The sequence below is a fragment of the Paroedura picta genome, chromosome 12 (assembly GCF_049243985.1).
Source record: "Paroedura picta isolate Pp20150507F chromosome 12, Ppicta_v3.0, whole genome shotgun sequence".
Classification (NCBI taxonomy): domain Eukaryota; kingdom Metazoa; phylum Chordata; class Lepidosauria; order Squamata; family Gekkonidae; genus Paroedura; species Paroedura picta.
In genome coordinates, this window is record NC_135380.1 from 26153852 (window position 1) to 26179006 (window position 25155).

The 25155-nt window shown below is 46.5% G+C and overlaps 1 protein-coding gene across 9 annotated transcripts in view; it reads left to right on the plus strand.

The window, feature by feature from the left end:
- PAX8 (paired box 8) overlaps window positions 1–25155 on the plus strand; it is a 37333-nt gene extending 12178 nt beyond the window's left edge. For 2 of the 9 annotated variants that reach the window (XM_077305225.1, XM_077305232.1), the window contains exons 3-12: window positions 1549–1756; window positions 3315–3515; window positions 3659–3747; window positions 4718–4843; window positions 9913–10079; window positions 10381–10501; window positions 10860–11063; window positions 13357–13458; window positions 20967–21056; window positions 22558–25155. In XM_077305225.1, coding sequence (XP_077161340.1) covers window positions 1549–1756; window positions 3315–3515; window positions 3659–3747; window positions 4718–4843; window positions 9913–10079; window positions 10381–10501; window positions 10860–11063; window positions 13357–13458; window positions 20967–21056; window positions 22558–22628 — 1379 coding nt within the window. In that variant the 3' untranslated portion in view covers window positions 22629–25155. The remainder of the gene's footprint in view (window positions 1–1548; window positions 1757–3314; window positions 3516–3658; window positions 3748–4717; window positions 4844–9912; window positions 10080–10380; window positions 10502–10859; window positions 11064–13356; window positions 13459–20966; window positions 21057–22557) is intronic. The other 7 variants (XM_077305227.1, XM_077305233.1, XM_077305228.1 and 4 more) reach the window with 7 other exon arrangements.

A 25155-nucleotide genomic window follows, 5' to 3' on the forward strand; every position in this document is an offset into this window, starting at 1 on the left:
GATTGCTGTTCTGCTCCAAGACATCTTTATCTCAGGGCAACAGCTAGGTGAAGTAGCTCAGAGATTGGATGTGAGGTGTCACCTGGATGTAGACAACAAACTTTCACCTGAGCCAGGTGTGGCAGTGGGAATCCTGCACTGATGCATGGACTTGGGGATGGGTGGGATGAGAGCTAACAATGTCGGTACAAGACAGATGTCCGCGGCTGAGGGGTAAGCAATGGGGTTATGGGGATGGGATTCAGAATAGGGCTGCCTTCTATCTTAAGGATCAGTTGAGAGGTTAAAAATGAACCCAGTATTTGAACCAGCAATGCCGGAAGGGGCAGGATACAAATCCAAGAACGAACAAACAAATAAATGAACAAACGAACAATCTTACTGTGATTGAACTGTTTGTTTTTGCGTCAAATGAACTCTCCAGAGAACTTCATTTTTCGTTCCAAGGTTTGGATTGGATGCCATAAGTGGCTTCATATGCTAGAGAGTCAAGAGCATGTGAAGGCAGCCAATCAGAACACCTCTTTGTTGTGATGTAAAATGACGGACATGTGGTTGCCCAGGAAATGATGGCCTTTCCCTTCAAAATAACTAAGCCTCCAATGAGGCAGTGTCGGGTTGTGCATGCATGAAATCTTCCCAATCTGAACAGTTTGCCTGCCTTTCCTGCTAAAGAAACAGAGTCATGTGGGCATTTGGGGGCAAGAATCGAATTCATGCAGCCCTAGGGCACTTCTTTTGTTAGCGAAACAATGCTTTAAAGGGAAGAAACTATATTATAGCTCATCTCCAGACTAAAGAGGTCAGTTCCCCTGGAGAAAAGGGCTGCCTTGGAGGAGGGACTCGATAGCACTAGACTCCACTGGGGTTCCTCTCCACTGACTCCCCGACGCACCTCCACCTGAGTCCCAACCCAGAGCTGGTAATGCTAGACTGGGGCTAGCCGAAACACAAGTAGTTATGACGTTGCACTTTTAAACTCAAGGCACACAAAAACAAAGATCAATGTTGCAAAGAAGGTGGGAGTGGGGGGAGAAAGAAAGTGGGAGAAGTCAAAGACAGATCAGAGGGTGGGATAAATCCACAGCCCAGGGCCTGCTGACAGACAAGAGAGTACCATCTTCTTAATATCTTTTCCAAATATTTTTCCCTGTTTTTGAGACCAGCACCCAGTAGCCTTTTTGTATATTTGGGCTTTAGATCTTGTTTATTTGTTATAGGAATAGGAATACTTTGCATTTGCATGGCCCTTCTTTAACTCCTCAGCGGAGTTAAAGAATTCTAATCCCATTGAACTCTGCTTAGTCTGGCATGGCTAAAAACAGAGGAAGTGAGTCTGCTGTTGTATTTGGTGAATCCCGCCCCTTCCCCTTCCCTGCTTCTGATGCCTTCAACACTTTTCTTCCAAACCAGTTTAAAGAGAGTGACATCACACAGATGCACTTTTAAGATATGTAACAATCGCCGCCATTAAGTTCCACACTTTGTGTTAGCAGAGCTGTCTTTTCTGTTTTGCAAATGTGTCATGCAGTTCCTAAATGAAATCAGGTCTCCTTTTGCCCGCGTGGGACTGGGTTTGTCTCTTAGCAGGACATGGAGGATTGAACCAGCTGGGCGGAGCCTTCGTGAACGGCCGACCCCTGCCAGAGGTGGTCCGACAGCGCATTGTGGACTTGGCACACCAGGGCGTGAGGCCCTGTGACATCTCCAGACAGCTGCGGGTCAGCCACGGCTGCGTCAGCAAGATCCTGGGCAGGTAAGCATGAAGGTGGCAATGTTGAACCAAGCAGCAGTTTATTTCTCTTCTGCGAATCCAACCTGCCATCTTGCCAGGCTCGCACAGACAGAGAGTAATGTGTACCTTTCCTGAATTAAGGAATCGTTCTGGGGGCTGAGCAGACAACTGTCACGGATGGCTAATTGAAAGCCTGTAAGAAACAAGTTTACTGAGCCCCAGAGGAATAAGGCATTTCTCTGTTTTCCTTGTCTCGGTGTGTTTTCCCGCACACATTCAATTGTATTGCTCTCAGTGCACTTCTGAAAATGTTTCTGCGTGCTCTTCCCTTCAAGGGGTTTTTTGGGGGAGCCTATTCATTCCTCTCTCCCTGTCTTCATGACAGCTGAGCACAAATCCCTCATCCCAACTTCAATTGTATTAAAGAGCTTGACCAGTATGAGCTGGCTGGGCTCTTTCAGCCTTTGGGATAGTCGGAAATTCACCATCCCTGTCTTTTTTTGTAAGCAAAGAAGGGCTAGTCTGCTCCTAGAGTTTAGTTTTCCATTGACAAGACGGCAGCATCTTCCCTGGGCTGCCTTTGCCCACTGGGATGCCAAGAAGGGACAATAATAATGAAATGGTTTGTGAGGCCGTGTGGTACTCAAAGCAGCCACTTGGGAACCACTGATAAGCAGGCAGACCTCCCAGGGCTGCCAGTTAACAATTGCATCTTCTTCTCGGAAGGCAGAAACCAATCCACCGCCCAGTAGCTAATTTCTTTTCTCAAATTAGCCGCTTCTCAAGGACTAAGGACGTTTTAGTTGAGCCTTTTCATCCAGTGCAATTTGCTTTTAAGAACAGTAAGATGGATAAGATTTTATAAAAGGTCTAAGAGAGCCACTTTGGTGTAGTGGTTAGGAGTGCGGACTTCTAATCTGGCATGCCGGGTTCAATTCTGCAGTCCCCCACATGCAGCCAGCTGGGTGACCTTGGGCTGATCACAGCACTGATAAAGTTGTTTCGGATTGAGCAGTAATATCAGGTCTCTCTCAGCCTCACCCACCTCATAGGGTGTTTGTTCTGGGGAGAGGAAGGGAAGGCGACTGTAAGTTGCTTTGAGACTCCTTCAGGTAGAGAAAAGCGGCATATAAGAACCAACTCTTCTTCTAATTGTAGATCAGATCACTTTTCCTAAAAATCTAAAATACATAGTTGAGGAAAGAGCAGGGTGAGGTTGGAGTGTCTGGTTAACGGCTGATAATTCCAATCAGCGTGAATCAATTTTGAAACTGCAAATAGTAGCAGGAAATATTATTATTGATACATGCTTAACTCCCCAGTGGAGAACCAGAGCAGCTGGCAACATTGTCGCCCTGTTTTATCCACCCGACAACCCTGTCAGAGAGTGACTGGCCCATGGTCACCCAGCACTCTGCCTCAGCAGCCTTGGCATTCAAACCTGAGCCAGATCCTAGTGCAGCATTTCGGCCACTTTGCCACACTATTAACCAACTTTCATCCAATATTAACAACCTCTCAGTAACATCCCCCCCCCGCCCTTACTGGTGTGGTAATCCTATTGCTTTCTCTATTGGAGTAGGTACTACGAGACTGGCAGCATACGACCTGGTGTGATTGGGGGCTCCAAGCCCAAGGTGGCGACACCCAAAGTGGTGGAGAAGATTGGCGACTACAAACGGCAGAATCCGACCATGTTTGCCTGGGAAATCCGGGACCGCCTCCTGGCAGAGGGCGTCTGCGACAACGACACTGTTCCCAGTGTGAGCTCCATCAACAGGTGAGAGCCTGAGAGGTGGCCTCCTCCAGGGGGTTGCCCATCGCATGTTCTTCCATTATCACGGAAGTGCTGACGGCAGACGCAAAGCTTCATGCTCTTCCCTAGGCACGTGCAGCTGGTTGCCTCTTCCTTTCTCTTTCCAGGATCATTCGTACCAAAGTTCAACAGCCTTTCAATCTCCCGCTGGACAACTGTGTGATGTCAAAAACCTTGAGCCCTGGTCATAATCTCAGTAAGTGCCTGCCTGGCGAACTGCCTCACCTGCCTCTCCTCTGCCCCAGGTTGTCACTCTAAATTCCGAGGGCATCACCCCAGCTGGATTACTGCTGGGTCCAAGGAACGGAGGCTTAGGGAGTAATCAGGGTTGGCCACAGATGGTAGCAGGTACTTGAATCATATGGCTTGCTAGCAGAGTGAGGTTTCTTCCAGGTCAGCATGCTGGAAGAAGTGGTGCCTTGAGCAGATTGCAGATTGCTCTGTCCTGGCATCAGATCTGCCAACCCGAGGTTCCTAGAAACCAGAGGCTCTATTCCCTGGCAGCATTGAGATTCCTCCATGGTGTCATCATAGGTCAACCTGTAAGGAAACAGGGAAATTTAGACCATAGTTCTTGTGTTGCATATTTGTCTGCCTTTGGGAATTCACTGTGCCTAAGTCTGATGGGGTCATTCTGTCCCATTGCTTCTGCTTATACTATTCTTTCTCTGAACACATTTAAACTTATGGTCAAAGTAGAAGTGACACTGGGAGAGCCATAAATGAAACTTTCTAGCACTTTTCAAAAAGAAACGGCAGCTTTGTAGACTCCCGTGTAGGTGAGGACAGGGAGGGTTTAAACCTTGGCTCCCTCCTCATTGTTTCAGCAATCAAAACTGACCCTCCTGGGCTTTCCAGAGAAGTCACAGCCTTGGGGAGTGGGGTCAGTTTCAGCTAGTGCAACTGCATGGGCGAGTCAGATGAACTGTTTTCCCTCCTCCCCACTTTCTCTAATCTGAATTGGGATTCTTCATGGCTGCTGCTGTGCTTTGAGTTGCACTAGGGAAATGTGTTCACAGATCTCTGCATCAGAGCCCAGTTAGGCTTTCCTTGCTTGTTCTGGCCTCCCATACCTTTCCTCAGGTCTGTGAGCCCTGCCCTGGGAGAGATGGTTGTCTCTGGAATGTTCTGATGCTCACCTGGTTTCCCTCTGCTGTGTCCTTCAGTTCCTAGCTCCACTGTGACTCCACCAGAGTCCCCTCAGTCAGATTCTCTGGGCTCCACCTACTCCATCAATGGTCTTCTGGGGATCGCTGTGCCCAGCAGTGACAACAAGCGGAAGATCGATGACAGTAAGTCCTGTTGGACCACAGAGTCGGGGTGGGCTGTGCCTGTTCAGTGTATTCAATTATTATTATTGTGTTTGTGATTCAGGTAATGTTCAGGTGGACAGCCGGGTCGGTCTGAAACAGTAGGTCAACTTGGTCTTAAAGGTGCCACTAGACTCGAATTTCATTCTTATTCAGGTTTTGATAGTACAGTCAGAGAAATTTGTTTAAAACTCACCAATCTGGCCTAGGTCAAATCTACTAAAATGCGTAGACATTGAATGTTAACGTTCACACATAACAAAAATAGAGTCCAATAGCACCTTTAAGACTAACACAGATTTATTCAAGGCACGAGCTTTTGCATACATGCACTCTTAGTCTGAGGAAGAGTGCATGCACTCAAAAGCTCACGCTTTGAATAAATCTGTGTTGGTCTTAAAGGTGCTACTGGACTCTGTTTTTGTTGTGCCACTTCAGACCAAGACAGCTCCCCACTTGAATCTCTCCTTCTACCCATAAACAGACTCATTTCCTCAGGACCTCCAATGCAGCCTTAGTTGACTGCCGGATGGCCTAAGTGTGTTTAACAAGTCGTCTGCTTGGAAATTCTACACTTTGAATGATCAGAACCAGCCCTTTGCATTGCTTATCTTCAGCTGCAGCAGTCAATTTTGTGCATATTTAACCAGCAGGAGGAAAACCGACAAAGTAACCATTCAAGCTGATCAGAACATCAGACTTGCAGATTTGCTCCACTCTGGCTGTAAATGCTAAAGATTTAATTGATCCATTTTAAACAGGGCTAGCTAGCGCAGGTTTACTCATAAAGGTGTGACTTTCTCACTTCTTCCTATCTGTTTGTGGCCTGCTGCAGCTGCTAACTTTGGCCTAGACCACTTACCACTACAATGATCGCCCACACGCTGATTCACGCTCATGCTGGCAATCTTCTGCCAGGCAGAAACCCACCAGTTCTGTTTCACCTGCTGAATTTCTCCCTGAACGTTCATTGCTCCGTTGCTGTGTTACATTTCTGCCCAGAGATTTACTCCAGTGCATTGGGAATTTTATATTACATCCGCTTGTCCTCTCAATCCAAAATTTGTTACGGTGGACCTCTTGGGTGATTGAATAGGAACAGTCCTGACAGCAGAGAAATCAGACTGTATAACACTTGAGTTATAGCAGTTTTGTAAATTTTGGAGGAGAATTTGTTTCAGTGACCTTCATGTACTATAGAGGTAAAAAGAGAAGAAGAGTGACAAACAATAATTGAACATTACCATATGCTGCGCCCTGACCTGAATGGGCCAGGCTATCCTGATGTCTTTAGATCTCAGAAGCTGAGCAGGAAGACTACCTAGGGATACCAGGGTTGCTATGCAGAGACAGGTGATGGCGAACCCTGCTTGATCCTCTCTTGCCTAGAAAGCCCTAAGGGGTCGCCATATGCTTTGGCCCCATCTTACATAGGGTGGTGCTCAAATGGAAAGAAGGACATCACTTTGTAATAATTCTTCCCATGTTATTTTATTTTGTACTTTTATAGTATTTGAGGGGTGGGGGAAGCAGTCAGTATTTAAGCAGTGATAACAGAGGCATTTTTCATTCACTTTCTCTGAAATTTCTTTCATTAGTTTACTTGCTCATGATTATTTGGTAGGGCAAATAATTTCTATTTTATAATAGATAGAATTTGAGTGACAACACGGACTATTCTCCGCTTTTACTGGTTTTGCCTCATTGGCTAGAAATTGCTCGCTTGGCCTAAACTGCCTAGACTGTATTCCCCACTGACTAAAATGCCAACCTTTATATGATTAACTTTAAGGCTACAATACAGATTTTCATCACACCAATGAAAGGAACATCCAACTGTTAGATCCGTGGGTTCATAGACCAGGATACTGGGAATTCATTTCAGCTCTTTATTGTGACCCTAGCATAATCGTACAAAGAGGCAAAAACTGAAACCGACAACCAACCGCAATTTACATACAAATCCCCACAATAGTGTGCACTATTGGTCAGTTTCACTTTAAACTGACTGGATCCGGCAGGCAGGATCTAGCCCACGTTGGTCAATTACATTGCAGGCTTCCAATCTTGGCTCGGACTTCAAACTTGGTCCTTGGCAGAATTACAGACACGACACCAACAATATTCTTGAATTTTTGAAACTACTAAATGACAAGAGCCCATGGGAGGCAAGGTTTACACACACCCATACACACACACACACACAACCCCCAAGTAGCCATTGCATTTTTTCATTCCTGCTCAGGAAGATACTTACCCAAAATCTCTCTGGCACCAAGTGAACGAGGCATTAGGAAGGTGTTTTGGAAGATCGAGCCTGGTGGTATGCTACTAGCACAGCTTTGCCATAGGGGTGTGGCCGAAGGACTTGCCCGGATCTCAACATGCCATTCTTCTATGTTTTTAATGTTCTAAGGCCCTTTAATCTGACCTTTTCTGTTACAAGAAGCCCTTTTGTCCCCTAGATATGAGATAGCTAAATTTTAATGGGTGTGTGTGCGTGTGCTTGGTTTTGTTCTTGTTTTTTTTTTAACTGTCAGATTGTTGTCAGCCTTGGGAATTGTCTAGTATTATGTATGGGGAAATGAAATAGCTTTTCATGTCTTATTTTCCCCTTACTCTTATAATGGTGTTTACCTTTGGAATTGTGAAATAGTTCTTTCTGGGGCTGATAAACATTCTGTTGCTGTTAAACTGGTACTTACTTGAGGAACAGTGTAGTTCCCCCCCATCCCCTGTTTGGGGCTTGCGTTGCAGATTGCGTCAATCATTTGTGAAGTCCTCCTTGGAGATTGTGTAACAAGGGGAGGGGTTGGGCTGTTAATATTATATTTCTATGTAGTATTATGAAATAGCCTTTTTTTTTGCACTGCTACTCAGTTTTCCCTTATGGCCAAATGTGACTTACCTTTAGAATAGTGTCCTCCTGCTCCTTTCCGACCTCCTCTTGCTACACAGATATCTATAGCACAATAACTCCTCGTGATATCTATTTTTAATGCTGTGCAATAATTATTGGAATTTTTGCCGTGTCATTTTTTTTGCTGTTCTGTAATTATTTTTTTCCTTGCAGAAATAGTATTTGTTCTCAAATTGAATAATATTTTACAAACAGTGGGTATCCATTTTATGATGCAATCTTGTGTACTTATTAAAGGCTAAACCCATAGAGTTGTATGGACTTAAACTGGAGCAACTCTGTGTATGATTGCAGTATTAATTTGTTGACGTATGGAAGTCTAAGCTGTATTCATAGGTTTATTTGGTTGATTAATCTGATGCTCAGGATAGGATGGGTAACTTGTTCCAGAGGGTCGACAGAAAACTATTAAATGACCACTCAACTCTCTTTAGGGAAATGAAGATAATTAAAGTTTGTTACAGAGAAGTTAGTTAAATAAAATATCCAGTATCTGAGCAGTGCTTTTACAATATCTTTTCAGATATGCTGAAAGATCCATTTGTAAGTTTGAATTAATGTCTGAATACGTCTGCGGGGGATATCCCTAGTATACAAAAGGAGATTATAGTACTGCTTGGATAGAATTCACAAATATTCTTATTTTTGAATTCTATCCAAGCAGTCCACTATAATCCTAGTGCTTAATTAATTATAATTTTTAAAGACAAAATGACAAGGAACATTTTAACATGTAAAACCAAGTTTGGAAACAACTGGTGCAATCCTAAACAGAATTATACCCTTCCAAGTCCACAAAAGTCAATGGATAACCATGTGGGTTATTCTGAATTTTAATTATATAAAGATTGAGATAGTATTTTATGTTTTTATGTAATTTAAATATGTTGTAATCTGCCTTGAGTCAGATGAGACAAGGTGAAATAGAAGTTTAATAAATAATAAACAATACACGAGGTGCTTCAGGAATCTTAGAGGTGCCTGGAGAAGGATGCATGTAGGTTTCCCACCTGTCATGTATATGGAGCCCATAACTTTCCCAAGGCCTCTTGCTTACTCCTTTGCACTTTGGCTTTGGTATGTTATTTACTTTCTGATGTGGTCCGCTATGCTATTCTAGTCTTGCATGAATGCACCTAGACATTTAAAGTCAAAACAGGCAAGTCTAAGATTTGGCAGGCATGAACCAAACCAGTTGCTCCACCATCATTCCAGACATGCCAGCCCAGCCAGGGGGCAGAATGCATCTATCTGACAACCTCATCAATGTCTGCAAGGTCAGATCAAGTTTCAAGTCCTTATGGCATCAAATGTATGCTTGAGTTGCTTCCGTTTGGCCTGTGGGAACCTGTGCATAAGTTTTCCAGCAGTTTGGTAATTTGCTTCAGAAACCCTCCCCAGGACATTAAATTAAAATAATATAAGCATAGTAAACAAAATCCTGTTAGGGATGGGTATGAATCAATTCACAATCCAAAATTCGGCACAAATTCCAGCCGGTTAAGAACCCTCAAACCAATGGTCAGGGAGGGCACCTTCCTCAAAAAATTACTGAACTTATGTCCAATCTGGCTGTTCAGGCCATTTAAACCAAACAGCTAAGCTGCTGACTTTTAGGCTGAAATGTCTGGCAGTCAACCCTTTAAACCTAACAGCTGATGGGCACACTTGCCCTGCAGTTAGGCTGAAATGGCTGTGAGCTATTTCACCAGTCAGTTTCCAGGCCGGAGGAAGTGAAACAGACTGGTGAAGTGGCTGGCAGCCATTTCAGCCTAACAGCTGATGGGCACACCCACTCCAATGTTAGGCTGGTCACAACAGCTGGGCATGTCCCACGTACTTTATAAAGCTTTGGCATGACCGGAGGCACAAGCCCCCATGGATGTAAGCCAAAAGGAAAGAACTACAGAACTCTTGGCCTTTGGGCTCATAGCTTCTGGCTTGCAGTCTCTCTTCATTCAAACCAGCCAGTGATTCCAGGACCAGCCTGAAATGCATTTGTTCTGGTTTGGTGTTGTTTATTTGTTGTGCTTTGGTCTATTTATGGTTTTCTTTCTGGTTGTAAGCTGCTTTGGATCCTTTTGGGAGACAAAGTGGTCTATAAATGCATAGATCAATAACCTCTTGGCAGGTGACCAAGAAAGCTGTCGGCTCAGCACAGACTCTCAAGGCAGCAGCAGCTCCTCCCACAAACACCTGCGCAGCGAAACCTATGGGCAGCACCTCCTGGAGTGCCCTTTTGAAAGACAGCACTGCCCAGAGGCCTATGCTTCCCCCAGCCACACCAAGGGAGAGCAGGTGGGTACTAGCTCATGGGGCTTCTGTCTGGTTTTTAAAGGGGTGTTTGGTGAGGGAGGGGGCAGCAAGGGGCAAACTGGTGGTTGGAGGGTTAGGCAGTGAGACTGAGTCAGGGGCTGGGTGTCTCTGATTTGTGTCAGGGATTCAGCCCTGGTTGATACCAGAGTAGTCAAGGGGAATAAGCAGGGAAGGGGCTTAGGAGCTGATGGCTTCTGAATGGCTGTATGTCTAGGAAATACGTGGAGAAGCCGGAGAGCTGGAACAGAAAGAGGCACTGACCTCTCGCATTCCTCCCTCCCAGGGTATTTATGCATTGCCCTTGCTGAACAGTTCTATGGACGACGGCAAAGCCATGCTGACCCCTTCCAACACACCACTTAGCCGCAACCTGGCTGCCCACCAGACATACTCTGCTGTGACAGGTAAGGGTCACCCTTTTCTGGGATCTCCTAGGCCTCCCAGACATGGTACATTCCATGCGCCAACCTCAGAGGAAGTTGCAGATTGCCAGTGCACAGAACCTGGGGCCCAGGAAAGGAAAACGGGATCCCCCTGGACCAGTTCTAGGCAGACCTCGGGCATCTTTAACCCCAGTAAGTCAAACAGGGCCCTGCAGATCCTGAAATGGTTTCTGCAAAGCCTCACTCAAAATACCTTGGCCTTCTCAGTCCCGCTCCATCCCTGTACTGCACCAGAGTCACAGGCGTTGTCATAGATTTCTGCTCATTTTCATTTCATGTCTCCCTTTCCCACCATCCCTCTTCCTCTACCCCATCTTAGTCCCATCAGAACCCTCTTTGCCCTTCCTTGTGAAGCAGGAACCCCCTGAAGTCTGCAGTACTCGCTCCACCCCTTCCTCCTTACCTAGCCCTGCATTTTTGGACTGTCAGCAAATTGGCACCGGAGGCTCTGTCCTGCCTGGCAATGCCTTTTCTCACACGGCCTCTGCCTATGGCCACTTCACAGGCCAGGCCTTTGTCTCAGGTATGACGACACAGCGAATGCATGGTGGGAGAGGTTGCCAAAATGCAATATGGGATGGGCAGCGGGGCACCCGTCATGGTTAGCTGGTGTCTGAAATGTGGTCGCTATAAATGTTTAGGTTTTGTACAGAGGGAATTATTCCAGAGATCTGCCAGGTGATGGGCTCGCCACAGCACTGATAAAACTGTTCAGACCGAGCAGGAATATCAAGGCTCTCTCAGCCTCACCCACCTCACAGGGAGTCTGTTGTGGGGAGAGGAAAGGGAAGGCGAATGTAAGCCGATTTGTGACTGCTTTGGTTAGAGAAAAACAGCATATAAGAACCAACTGTTCTTCTTCTTCAATAATATCAGGGCTCTCTCAGCCTCGCCTACCTCACAGAGTGTCTGTTGTGGGGAGAGGAAAGGGAAGGCGAATGTAAGCAAATGTAGAGAAAAGTGGCATATAAGAACCAACTGTTCTTCTTGGCACCAGGCTCAAAACTGTCTGTCAGTCTGGCCAGATAATCTCTTGGGCATGAGGGTTAGCAGCGCTCTTACAGGATCCCCCAGGGTTGAATCTACCCTGTTCACAGTTCTTTCCAGTTCTTTGGAAAGTGGATTTATATCCCAATCTTCCATTGTATAAGGGACCTTGCAGCCCTCCACGTTCCAAAAGCAACAGAGTGAAATATCAGTCTCATCACATCACCTTCTGTGTCTGGCCCTCCAGAGCTGATTCTGCACTTACTTTGTTTTTACCATTGTGAATCCTGCTGAATTCAGATCAATTTGAACTCAGGTCTTCCTCTATCTCCCCCCCCCCAATTGAAACGGAAAGTGTTCTGCACTTGATTGGGGAAGCTCAGAGTGGGGAAGGGTGCCAAGTGCAGCAGGAGTCTCTTTATTTTTTTGAACGAGGTGGGGGGAGGTTGGAGACAGCAGAGGAGGGGGAATAAATCCAAGAGGCAAATCTCTGCTGGGAGAAGTTAGGGCTTCTGAAGCGCAGTCACTTTAAGAAAAGCCTTGTAACTGGGAACTAGGAAGTCTTTGAACTGACACTCTAGCCAATCAGGGAGCACAAATCCAGGGTGGATGAGGTGCACTGTGCCAAATATTCCCCCATGTGGGAACAGGAAGAGGCAGGGTAATCTGCTGTGGCCAAACTCCAGCCAGCAGCCCATCTCTAAGCTCTGGTCTGACATGTTCTGGCGTTTGGGGTACTGTTGGGAGCCAGCATGGTGTAGTGGTTAAAAGTGGAGGCCTCTGATCTGGCGAGCTGGGTTTGATTCCCTATTCCTCCCCATGCAGCGAGTTGGGGGACCTTGGATTAGTCACAGTCCTGATAATTCTGTTCTCACAGAAGAGTCCTGTCAGAGATCTCTCAGCCCCACCTACCTCACAGAGTGTCTGTTGTGGGGAGAGGAAAGGGAAGGTGACTGTAAACTACTCTGAGACTCTTTTGGGCAGAGAAAAGAAGGGTATAAAGACCAACTCTTACTATGTAAGAGTTGTACTCTAGTTTGAAACTACTTTGGGTAGTGAAAATTTTGGGTAGCGAAAACCTCGTAGTCTTTTCTCTCTTTCTTTAGCCGTACAGTTTAGCATCGCCCCTTCACCTCAGGCCACTCTCCTTCTTTGAAACGAATTGAAATATTCGATCATTAAAAAGCCAACTCTTCTTCTTCTGCTGCTCCAGCTGCTATCCCTGCCATTTCCTTGACAGTCAGAAAAAGAAAAGGTAGAAGTGAGGGTGTTTGACACCAAGAACTTCAACATATAAATATCAGCAAAGAGGTTTCGGACAAAGAGATGAAAGGCTTTTTTTGGCCTAGCCTTAAATTGAAGTGCTGAAAAAGTGGATGGCAGGTTTATTATCAGATAGGCTGTAGAATGGTAGATTTCCACACAGTAAGTGCCTGGTTCTCTCAGCATAAGGTTTGGATCCCTGGCAGTCCCCATTTATCTCAAATCCTTACATTATCTCTCTTTGACCGTTTACGCACTGGAGGTTTCATGCCAGGCTGCAGGCTGGAGTTTTAGTTGTGGCAGGTTGCCCCACTTCTTCCTGCACCCACATGGGGGAGCATTTGGCCTGGTGCACCTCATCCGCCCCCAATTTGTGCTCCTGCACAGGAGCTGGGGCAGTGAAGTTCCCAGTGCATAAACGGTCTTACTGGCTCTGCTGTAGGCAAATGGTTACTTGTTCATTTCCTCCGTTGTAAGACAGGCTGAAATGGTTCAGGTGGGGGCATCTGTCTAGGCCACTGCTGGTGTCTTTTGGCTTCTCTCAGTTGCATTTGTTCCCCTTGCAGGGCGTGAAGTGGTTGGTTCCACCCTGCCTGGCTACCCTCCCCACATCCCCACCAATGGGCAGGGAAGCTACAGTTCTTCTGCAATTGCTGGCATGGTGGCAGGTAAGGCATCTCTGGGGAAGGCGTGGGAGGCTGAGAGGGCAGAAAGGACTGTCTGGGACAGTAGCCTGCACTTCTCATTAAAGGGACAGGTGTTCAGGGGGGGGGGTGGCCACTATGAAGACTCATTGGGCCCCTTGACAAAGATTATTCTGTTCTCCTTCCTTTCTGATTCCCCAGTTCTGAGAGCCCAATAAAGCCCCTGACACCCCAGGGAACTCTCTGCAAAGCCACTTCCAGCATAATGGAGCACCTTGGTTAGATCTGGAGTTCCTGTCCCATGTAACAGTCAGGCTGAGTGGCAGGTCCTTCATCATTCCTGTTTGGATCAGAAACATGGGTTGCACGGAGAAGGGGCTTCAGCCTTCCAACCAGACAGAAGTGCTATCTGGACCACTGGGGAAACCCTCAAGTTTCCCATAGGGATTTCAGGTCCAACTTATTTACTCTGTAATGTGTGAATCAGACTCAACCCTTCAGATGCCTTCTAAACCCACTTTAGGAGGTTGTGGTCGGGATGTCAGAAAATAACAATAAATGTCCGCTCCTTATTCAAAGGAAACTCTTGGCTTCAATAAAGATCCCTGATCAATCTTTTCTTTGATGATAGCGCAATGCATATTCTATTTGAGGAAGGAATGAGTTATTTTAACAGTGAGGCAATTAATCCATTAAGCATGACTGTTAAACCCAAGAGAAACCTGGGGGAGCAGAGAATGACATCTTCATGGGAGGGGTGAAGCAATCTATCCTTTGAGTCCTCCTGTTTCCCTCCAGTTCAGCTTTCCAAAGAACACCAGTTGCCCAGGTTTTGCAATGAACCAAAAACCTCTACCAACTGCCCCACCCCCCATTTGTCAAAATGTGTAGTTAAAAGGGAGTTGCAAAGTCAGACAGGTGGCTTATAAAATCTATGAATGAGGTTCAAATAAAATACTGTGGATTAGAACAAGCACAGGTTAAACAGGCAAGATGACTTCCTTTTAAGGTGAGTGGAGAGACTACCCAAATGGAGGAGAAAAAAGAACACAAGCAAAATGTAGCTCTTAACAGTGCAATCCTAAGCAAAAGTTCTCCAGTGTAAACCCAATGAAATCAATTTGCTTGGACAGGAGCAAGTTTTCTGAGAATAGCACTGTAAAGTTGACAACCAATTAAGACTTTGTAGTGGATTTTAGCTGCTTTTAAACTGATACTTTAATCCACTGAATTAATATTTTGGGGGTTGTTATGGACATTTCAACAATGGTTGCTTTTACATGGAGTTTTTTCTTCTCCTTTGTTTCCATACCAGAGCGCTGTTTGGGGTGTGTTTTTTTTTTAAGCATCCATTTGACCTGTCCTTTAATTGTCATCTTTCCAAGTTTTCCTCATCCTCAGTACACTCTTCCCCAAACCGGTTTTACTATGGTCTTTTTGGAAGTGTCACTTTCCAAGTATGCTATCACGCTGCCAGGATGAGAAGGTACACATTTTGGAAAGTTCTGCCCACAGCAGTCCTGCCCTCTTCCTGCCTTCAGCCCCTCACACCTTTTCCCCGCAGGGCTTTTAAAAACAAAAACACAAAAAGAATGGCCACAGTATTATGGGGCTACAGTGCTATAGCATTTACCAGTTTATAAAAGAGCCCTCCAAAAACCCTCCAGTGACCCAGCAAGGGCTGACAGGGGGAAACTGCACAGGGAACCATTGTGTGAAAACATACCTGCCTCTGTAGTTGCACAGGTAATAGGAGCAACACAGAGAATCCTGGCTACCTGAGAGCAGCCAAAGATGCTCTTAAAAATACAGTATTCATGACATTGTAAGGTCAAGAACAAAAGCGACCACTTGCTGCTAGAAGATAATATCATCTTGACTGCTGTCTTTTGCCTCCTCTGTTACAGCCACAAACCAGCGTTGCCCAATAACCAGTCCTGCCATCCCAGCTGCAACTGTTTTGTCAACAAAAGCCTATGGGCGGCATCCCTCAGAGCAAGCCTGTGCTTGCTGACCCCAGATTAACTGACCTGCAATGATTAACAAGCTCCTCTTGTGGTGGACTTAGATGTGTTTCACACTGGCTGGCTTCTCTCTTCCACACCTAATCTAATCGTGCTCTGAAATTCCCACTCCATTTCTCTCTCCCTGGTCATCCTGATTCTGAGGCCAAGGCAGCTGTAGGCCCTGACTCCACCTTGTGTTTCCAGGAGGTGTCTTGACCGAGAATTTAGGTCTCACAGCCCAGCCCCATCCCAGGCCAGCCGAGACAGCAGGAACAAATCTGTTTGCAGGCGTGGTTGACCTTGTAGCCTCTTCTCTTTCTTTAGCCGTACAATTTAGCATCACTCCTTCACCTCAGGCCACTCTCCTTCTTTAAAAATAATATGAAATATTCGATCATGAAAAGGCTACTTCTGAGCGTGGCAGAGGCCATCTTCCCCTCCCCAGCTTCAAAATGCAAGTTGCTCCCAGAGGTTTTGGCCAGAACTGATGGGAGGGCCTCCAGGTAAGCCTGGGATGGAGCACAGCTGCCCCTCACCCTCCTTGACAACCCTTTGGGAGCTCTGTCCATCCACCCCCCACCCCAGGTTTAATTGGTGGTTCCCCTGCATCTGAAGCTGGTAGTCGGCCTGGGACCATGCCTACAACTTATCATTGAGGCCCCACTGCAGCTCACTGGGGAAGAGGGGTTAACTCGGCTCCCCCAGGAAGGCTTGTTTTTTTTTATTTTATCTTTTTGCTGGCAATGGCACCTTGCCAGGTGGGTGAGGAGAAGTTGGCACACAGGCGGGCGCAGTTCCCTTGGGCTGGGACGTGCTGAGCTGGCGTGTTGCTGTGTTACCTTGGAGATGTGCTTAATGCAGCGTTGAGAATACAGAATCTTCTCCCCCTGTGCGCTCCCTCCCCTCAAGCGTGAAATGAGATTGGTCAGGAGAAGAAAGGAGAGATTGGGGGTTGTTTTTGTACTGCTTGTAATGAGGACACTCAATCAAATGCCCCTTGAAATCCAATCCCCCTCCCCCGTGGAAGCTTCTGCCTCTCCCCCACCCCTCTCTAGGAGACAAATGTTTGTATAAGCGGCTCTCATACCTGTACATATTCATTCCTTCCGCCTACCTATTTTATTAGATTTTACCTTGCCATTCTTTATCTGTCCTTCTTGGTAGAGCCCATAGCAGTGTCCTTAGTTCTCCCTTCCAGTATTGTATACTCCCTACAACCCAGGAAGGTAGGTGAGGCTCAGAGAGAGAGAGAGAGAGAGAGAGAGAGAGAGGGTTAACCCTCTCAACTGACCTTCATACGTTTCCCAGCTAGGATGCCCGTAAGATCATGGCCTGGGAAAGGGTGCTTCCCGCCCCTGTGGCTTTTGAAATGTTATAACATTCATCCAATGAAGAATTCAGGTGAGCTCAAAAGCTTTCACAGGATGCTTTTACACAGGCTAAATAATGTAGTTTCAACCCAGCAACTGTTTGCAAGTGGATTTTGCCATTTCATACAGCGAAATCCACATGCAACGTGCATTGAAAGTGCACTATTTAGTTCATGTGAAAGCATGAAGTTTTGTGTCGGTTTGGCTGGTCCTGAAAAAAGGTACTACCTGGATTTGGTTCTTCCAGATTTGAACTCTGTGCTCTGTGCACTGTATCGTACTGGCTGTTTTGACATCACACAGGCTGATCCAGTATCTTGTGCCTTACTGGATGCACACGGCTGAAAATAAAACATTTAAGATTTCCTATAAGAGCCTGAAAAAATAATGTGAAGAAAAGACACCAACACAGATAACAGCCAGCAGGCAAAAACATTTCCCAGAACTTCTTGCCAACTCTTGTCAGCCTTGCAGATAAGAAAAGCTTTCTGGAAAAAGTCCCAGTACCTCATCTGTGGACATGCGAGACAAACCGATTGAGCTCTGCCGCCATCAGTAAGCTCCTCCCTGCCCCACCCATCTGTGCCTTGAAGATAATGCCCTTGGCCTACCTTGTAAGGATGCTGAATGCTGGATCTGTGGGTCAAGGAACACAGAGCCACTGGAATCTTTCACCTCTTTATTAGCGATCAGCTCACGGTACAAAACATAGTGAAAAAAACCCTGAACAACCTCCCCAATATATACAGGATGGACACAAAGGAATCTACCAGCTTAACATCTGGATTTAAAGCGATTGGATCTCTAGTGGATCTTGCCGGTAGCTGCCCAATCGGGATGTGGCAAATACTTTTTGAATTAACTGGCTCCCACAGGGAGACCAGCTGGCTCAGAATTATGATCCTGCCTTGGATCTCAAGCTTGGTCCACAACACTGAACATAGAACACTTTTAAGTAAAGGCTTCCCCTTCTTTCCATTTCCCCATGAGCACCTTGTACAAAACCTCATGTCTTCTGGAGAAAGGGGCAACGCAAGCTGCAAGGATTCAGAGGTTTCTGATGAAATGGGAGTTGTGTTTTATATGCCTATGCCTCAATAGGCAACTGAACATGGGGCACACAGTCAGTATGTCTGAAGAAGAGGTTCTTGGTCCAAGAGTGCTCCTCAGCTCTGCATGTGAGGAGAGTGCTCTGTCTGCCAGAGCAGGTTCTCTGACCAGCTCACTGTGGCATGATAAGGGGACACCAGCAGCACAGGTCAGACCAGCAGGCCCTGGGGGCACCGTCAGCCTTGCAGGAAGGAAGTTGAGTCACTGCTTTGACCTCATAGAAGAGCAAGGGGAAAGTCTGCACAGAGGCTAGACTGCTCTTGAGGAACCCAACTGTTCCTGCTTGAGTCTTTGGTTTTCCTGCCAAGCTGCTGTGCTCTCCTGGGGTCTAATGCTTCAAGGATTCAAGTGAGCCAGTATGAGTCTCTCACGGGGTTGCCAACTTCCAGGCAGTAGCTGAAGATCTGCTGTTCTTACAACCAATCTCCAGGCGACAGAGGTCAGTTCCCCTGGAGAAAATGCCGCTTCTCAAGCTCCACCTCCCCCCCCCCCAAATCTCTAGGTGTTTCTCAACCTGGAGCTGGCAACTCTAGTCTCTCAGTAGACTTCTCCTGCTTGGTTCCCTGCAAAACATTTTGCTCCCCAATGGGGAGCTACCATGTAGGCATGAGCCCATGCCAACTAAAGTTACTCAGGCCACCCTGCAGGGAGGGAGTAAGGAAGCAGAGGCAGACCAGCCACATTCCACTCTAACAGGCCCTGGGGAAATTCCCCACCTCCCTTGGTTTCTCCACTGTGTTCATTCCTATGTCCCCTTCCTTTCCCCTTCTCTCATACCAGCACCTACAGGCTGAGCCTGTGCATTTTTACTTGCAAGTAAGTCACATTGAGGTCAGCAGCAAGGGTGCAAAGAGGGTAGCTGTAATTTTGTGTTTCTCTGGATTCTGTGCATTTTTTTTCTCCCTCTTTTTCCTTTCCTCTCTGCCCCAGTATGACTGAGTGTATCCCCCTGGTCTTTCTTGCAGGCCAGAACAGCTGCACTGCAGCTAATGACTCCTTAAATGTCAGTACAGTGCTTAGTTTCTCAAATGAGAAGGTGCTAGAGCTTGAAGTCATAGTCTCTGCCAAGGAAATGTGCTGCTCTCCCCAAATTCCTAGCACAAGAAAATTGGATGCTATCCAGCATGTAGTATGTTCCAGAACTGGGTCTGTAAAAAGTATGGGGCATGTAAAGAACACGATTTCTCGTTTGTAGTGGGTACAAAATGCTTTGCTTATATCTATCTCAATCAGCGTTTCGTGAAACCCTGGGGTTTCTTGATGGCCCTGTTGGGGTTTCCTGAGTGGGTGGGAGTTAATACATTTTAATATATAATAATAGATCTATGCCTCCCCCGGGGACTCGGGTTCTGGACCCGAAGCAAAACATCATCAGGACCTCCTCTCCACCCGCTAGTAGTGGGAGGGGGGGGGGCGGAGTTGAGCTGCCATTCTTGCCATGCTTGCAATATTGGCAATGTTATTATTGTTTTATGGGGTTTTAATGGGGATTTGCGATATTGTTACCCGCCACGAGCCGCAAGGGAGTGGCGGGCTATAAATCTAATAATAATAATAATAATAATAATAATAATAATAATAATAATAATAATAATAATAATAATAATAATAATAATAATAATATATTTTTTAAATTTCTTAAACATTTATCTGTTGACCATATATGGTCAAGTCAACCTCAGCTCCCTCCCAAAATGGCCAATGATGGGACTGGAGGGGGTGGGAAGGAGAGCAGCCCCAGGCAGGTGGACACGTACACAGCTATGCTCCCCAACCATATCTGTACCACTTTGGGGGTTTCTCAAAGCCTGAGGAGTTCTTCAGGGGTTTCTCAATGGTAAAACAGTTCAGAAAGCCTGGTCTAATGCCTTGTTATTATATGAAGAAATTCCAATTCAGCAATTATTTACACTATAACAAATCAGTTAGATTTTATGGTGACACAGAACTCTTGGATTGTTCATAAAAAAGGAGAGCAATTGCAACACCCATTAGAATATCAACTGCCATGGCACTATTAATTCATTGCTAGATGTCAAAAATATTATATATCTGATGTTTAATAAATTAAAAAGGAAGGAAAAGTACCTCCCAGGATACTGGAAGTTATTTTCTGCAAACCTGTGTTGAGACACTATTGGCTGCAAACTTATACTTTACTTGAGGGGACAAAATAGCCTGAACCACCCTTGTCCTTGGTTTCTCTTACAAGCCCCAAGGCTAATCCAATTGTTGACCCAATACTGATGCTAGTGCAGTATGACCAGGGATAGAAATATACCCCGTGCACTCCAAATCAGAAGAGCTCGAGATCTGTGGCATTCCAAACTTTTAGGAAGCCACCTTCTGCCCAAAGCTCCCGGCAACATCTGGAACTGAAGCAGCAAAATGGACCTGCGTTGTTGTTGCTTTCCTTGATCGACTAAGGCAAGGGAACTATTTTGTCCCAACCCTGAGTGCTCCGCTTAACAGGATAGCCAACCCTTTTCTCAGACAGCAGAGTGTCAGAGTATCCTTTGCTTTGAACACTTTGATCCCGTAACTCTTAATTGTCATGGGGGTTCAGCTGTCACCGTCACAGAGGCCCGGGATCGGCACTTGGGGGTCAGACAGACCTTTGGACTTCTATGAGGGCAACACACCCAACACCTGCACTTCATCTGACATACCCTTCATATTGGAAAGCACCACTCAATTGTACTGCTTTGGGTACTAGAACATGTGCTTATTGTTTCCCGGGTAAAACTTCAGCTTTGAAGTACACAGAAATTTGCCTTGCGAGATTTACGGCTGCAAAGTTGACACTGAGTTTCAAAAGGTTCCTAGAAATCTTAACATTAGAATGTTTGAGGACTTGATTTGTGTGATGTACCGAAAATAAAAGGCTATGCAATTAACTCAAAATACGCATATATGGCCACTGTACCTGAAGCAAGCGGCTGAAGCTCTTTGCTTGCTTCCAGTACTGTTCTGAAAAGCTTCTCTCCCCTGAGTCCTTTTAACAGTCTGCACCCTGGCATTCATTCTCTCTTTTCTTTGTCACCAGCAGGAAGTGATTATTCTGGGACAGCATACAGCCACACCCCATATTCGAGCTACGGGGATACCTGGCGCTTCCCCAACTCAGGCCTACTGGGTGAGTATCCTTGAAATGCAGTGCACAAGCATAGGAGAATCTTCGAAACTGGACAAGGAAACAGCACTATGTAGATGTCCCTCAAAACTGCACCAAAGTAAGGAAGTCAGGGCAGAGCATAATCTCCATGGAATAGTACTGTGAGAAGAGGGGGAAAAAAGGTGGGGAGGGGAGATGGGGAGAGATGGAATAATGTTGAAGTGTGACCTTCATTTTGCATTATAGCTTCTTGCATTGATGTTTTGTTGTTGCAACAACCAAATAGGAAAAGGGGAATGCTTCCTTTTCCCCTGCATTGCTCTGAACTCTTTGGAGGAAAGGAGAGGTAGAAATGTGAAAAATAGAACAGGGAGAAAAAATCTTGAGGTTTGTCTGCAGTTGTCTGTCTTCTCTGGTCCCACTTCTTCATAGTGGTCCCTGGAAGTGGACATCACATTTGTGCCTGGCTCTGCACATATGTCATCTCTGAATGGCAATACTGAGTACTGTTTTCACGTCATGCCCTTCACATTGACTTCAGAGGCACTGGTCTCTGGTCCTGCCACCTGTGCTTTTTTTTGGAGGCACAAATGGTTGATCACGCCCTCTTCCGCCCAGGGGAGGGGGGAAACTTGTGTTTTCTTGGGATTCACAAAATGCGTGGCAAGGAGGGAGCACATTTGGGGCTGCACCTGAATCAGGAAATTTTAGTGTGAAAGTAAATTCCATGGTGCTGTATTGGTGCTGCCACAAAGTTTTTAGTCACTGCGGCTATGGCCTTGGCTTTTAGATTTGCCCAAGAGCTCCTCTGGGGCATTTCCTGGACCAACACTGAGACAGCCAGGTCAGCTACCTGAGTTCATCTTTGCTCATGTCTCACAGGCACAGGGGAACAGGGGGATGAGAAACACTGTTGTTTTCCTCACCAATATAAAACCTTTGGATTAGCAAGGCTTGGAGGAAATACTGGGAGGTTGGCCTGGTGCTCTGACTGAGTCCAAAGAGCAACAATTTCTGCCCATTGGCTGCAACTCCAGCTGTTCCAATGCAGGGGTATAGAGCTCTCCGTTTCCTGGGGAGGGGAGCTGAACCTGATTCAGGCCCAGTAATATAGATTATTGTCTATAATAAATCATATACATAAAAATGATTAAAACACAATTAATCATGTGGTTTGAAAACTATTTTTTTCATTAGTAATAGTCTCAGCCTCAGTCAAAGAAAAAGGACACTGTAAGAGGAAAGGAAAGATGCCATGAAATCTTAACGTAGGCTGAAGGTGTATGACTGGCCCAGGATCACATAAGGTGCTTTGTGGCTCAGTGGGGGTTTGGAATCTGTTCTCCCCAGTCTTAGATCAAGACTCTAACAGCTATACCCAGGAGCATCTTTAAAAAAGTAAAATATGTGGCCTGTTGAGGCATGCAGGAGAGAGTGGCAGGTCGCCGTTAATGTGTGCTAAGACACTTTGAACGCTTCAGCCTGGCAGGTGCTTGGCTAATGGGCATTTCTTTTTCTCCAGGTTCCCCGTATTATTACAGTTCACCATCACGGGGAGCGGTGCCCCCCGCCACCACATATGACCACTTGTAGATGATGCCGTCACTGAAGGAGCCGGGGCAGCCCCAGTGAATCAGAAGAAACTATTTATTGCCCAGCAACGGAGGGAGAGGAAGACAGAGACTAACTGGCCCATTGCCCAGGGGCCTGGAACACTGCATGCAGCCCTCGGGCTGAACAAGAAGTGCCCAGCTCAGGCCAAGGAGGGAAGCCAAGCGAGCAGCTACACGGGGCTATTTGCATGGATGTGCAAGTCATACGGTGACCACTGGGGCTGGGGAAGGAGGAGGGGCAGAGGTGGGGTTCGTGGGGGTCATTGGGAAAGGTAGAGCAGCAGGGAAGGTGGAGGCATGGCAAGGCTGGAGACGGAGACATCAGGGACGGGGAGCGGTCTGCTCAGGGGGTGACGGAAGATGGCAGGAAACCCAATGGACTGGAGCACTCTGGGTCTACAAGGTGAAGCACAATCAGGGATGAAACAGCTGGATGTGACAAAGACCAGCCAATGAAATGACGTGACTATTGGCGAGCGACTTGCCTTCCGCCATCTGCTTGCAGGAAGACAGCTGGAGACAACGGTGTCTTAAAGATGCAATGTGGGGTTTTCAGCAGTTACAGTGAGTTTTATGGAAGAAAGAAGGATCTTCCACTATCTCTGGTTAAGTCACATATCTGAACAGCCATCTTCTCTTGGGAAGGGGTGGACTAGCTGCAGGGAGAGTCCGTGTGTGTTTCTGTGTGTGTGTGTGCGCTCTGCAGCAATTGAAAAGTCATTAGCTAGCTGCCACACAAAAGCCATATCTGTGCTGTTGCTTTTGCATGAATCTGCATTGACCCTGCGGGATTTGCACTGCGGCTAAAGCGGCATCCGTGAGCAGAGATGCCCCCTGTGCCAATTCCCTGATTTTATTTTGGAAGGATCTCCCACCGTTCCATTGAGTTTCAGCAGCAGGAAAGGGAGGCACAAATGCAGCTTTATGTATAGAAGATGTCAGGTGAGCTTCCCTTATGGCTGGCACCAGAGGATGGCAGCAAACCGTCTGAGTAGCTGCCATTGGCTCCAGGGCTAAACAGATGGCCCAGCCCCTTTGCTGTCGGTGAGCACGGAATTGCAGTGGACTGCAGCCGACAGAGATGCAGGCAGAAACAGAAGGTGGAAGGAATCCTGAACTTTGCACTGACCGTACTAGGCTCATCTAAAAGCCAGGCCGCTGACCATGGGAGAGAACTTGAGAAGGATGCAGGGAACAATGAGGTAGTAAGGATAGGAGTGCATGTCCAGGTCAGAAGGAAGAAGCAGCAGGAAAGGTGAAGACAACAGAAGCTTTTCAACCTGCCATCCAAAATGAGTGCAAACTCTTGCCCCATAGTCCCACCAGAAGCACCTTCCTTTGTCTGGGGGTCTCATAGGCTGGGTCCACCTGTTCTTGCCTGTCCTTTCCACATTGCCCTCGATCGCTTCTTGCTGGCTTCTTTTCTCCCCTCCTCTTTCACTAGCTGCCTAGTACAGGACCTGAACACAGAGTACAGCTCCTCTCCAGACAGGATCGCATTTTGAAGCTCACCGTTGTTGCGAATCATCAAGACGAGGGTTAGAGATTCTTTGTTTCCCCCATGAAGCAGCTGGGGGCTAAGTTGCTGAGCTGCCGTGTGCATGCTTCTGTGCGTGTGTACACAGATGACTCTGTTGTGTTATCCTGCCCCCTCCCACCACCGTTTGGAAGAGGGTGTGGCTCTTTTTCTTGCCTCCTGCTGCATTGCCCAGCCTCCTCTCCCTTCCTTCTGCCCTTTGAATGCTTCCTATTTGTGTTCCGTGCTCTTCTCTGGTCTTGGGAATTGGCCTTCAGAGTAATGGTGACAATGGTGACAATGACCTTGTTGCTGCTCTTGATTAGGGTGGGTAAGAGATTCTCTCCCTTTCCATCTCTTGGCAAAAAGAGGAGGCAGAAACTGGCGGAGAGAGGCACATACCTCAGTGGTGCAGCACACCCTTTGCATGCAAAATATTCAATATTTCAGTCTCCGGTTAAATGGGCCTCTTGTGGCAGGGCTGAGACTGTGGAAAGCACTGACTAACTGTAAAGGACAGTATCTGGGCCAGATGGGTGCACCTCTCCTGCAGTATACTATTGGGCAGCCATGAGAAAAAGTCCTGATTTGCCTTTCAGGATCCCCTGCCAGCTGTTTGCAGCTGGATCCCTTGCCTTTCCACCATTGCTTAAGAACCAAGTTGGGAATGGGTCAGGTAAGGACGGACATCTCTTGCAGATATTTTTTTTAAGCAGCTGTGAAGAATATCAGTCCAAGATCTTTGCTTCTCCAACTGTTAATCCAGATTCTGACCTTTCAACATGATAAATGATTGTCAAAGGAAGGTGGGGCCGGAGAGCTTCTGAAACGCCAACCGTGCAGAAGGTGTGCTGGCAAAGTTGCGCGAAACATCTGGAGCTCTGTGCTTTTGCTAAAAGAAAGTTATGTTTTTAGCTCCAATGCTTGTGGATATGATCTTGACAATGTAACTTCTAATGATTCAGCCATTAAAAAGAACACTTCAAGGAAA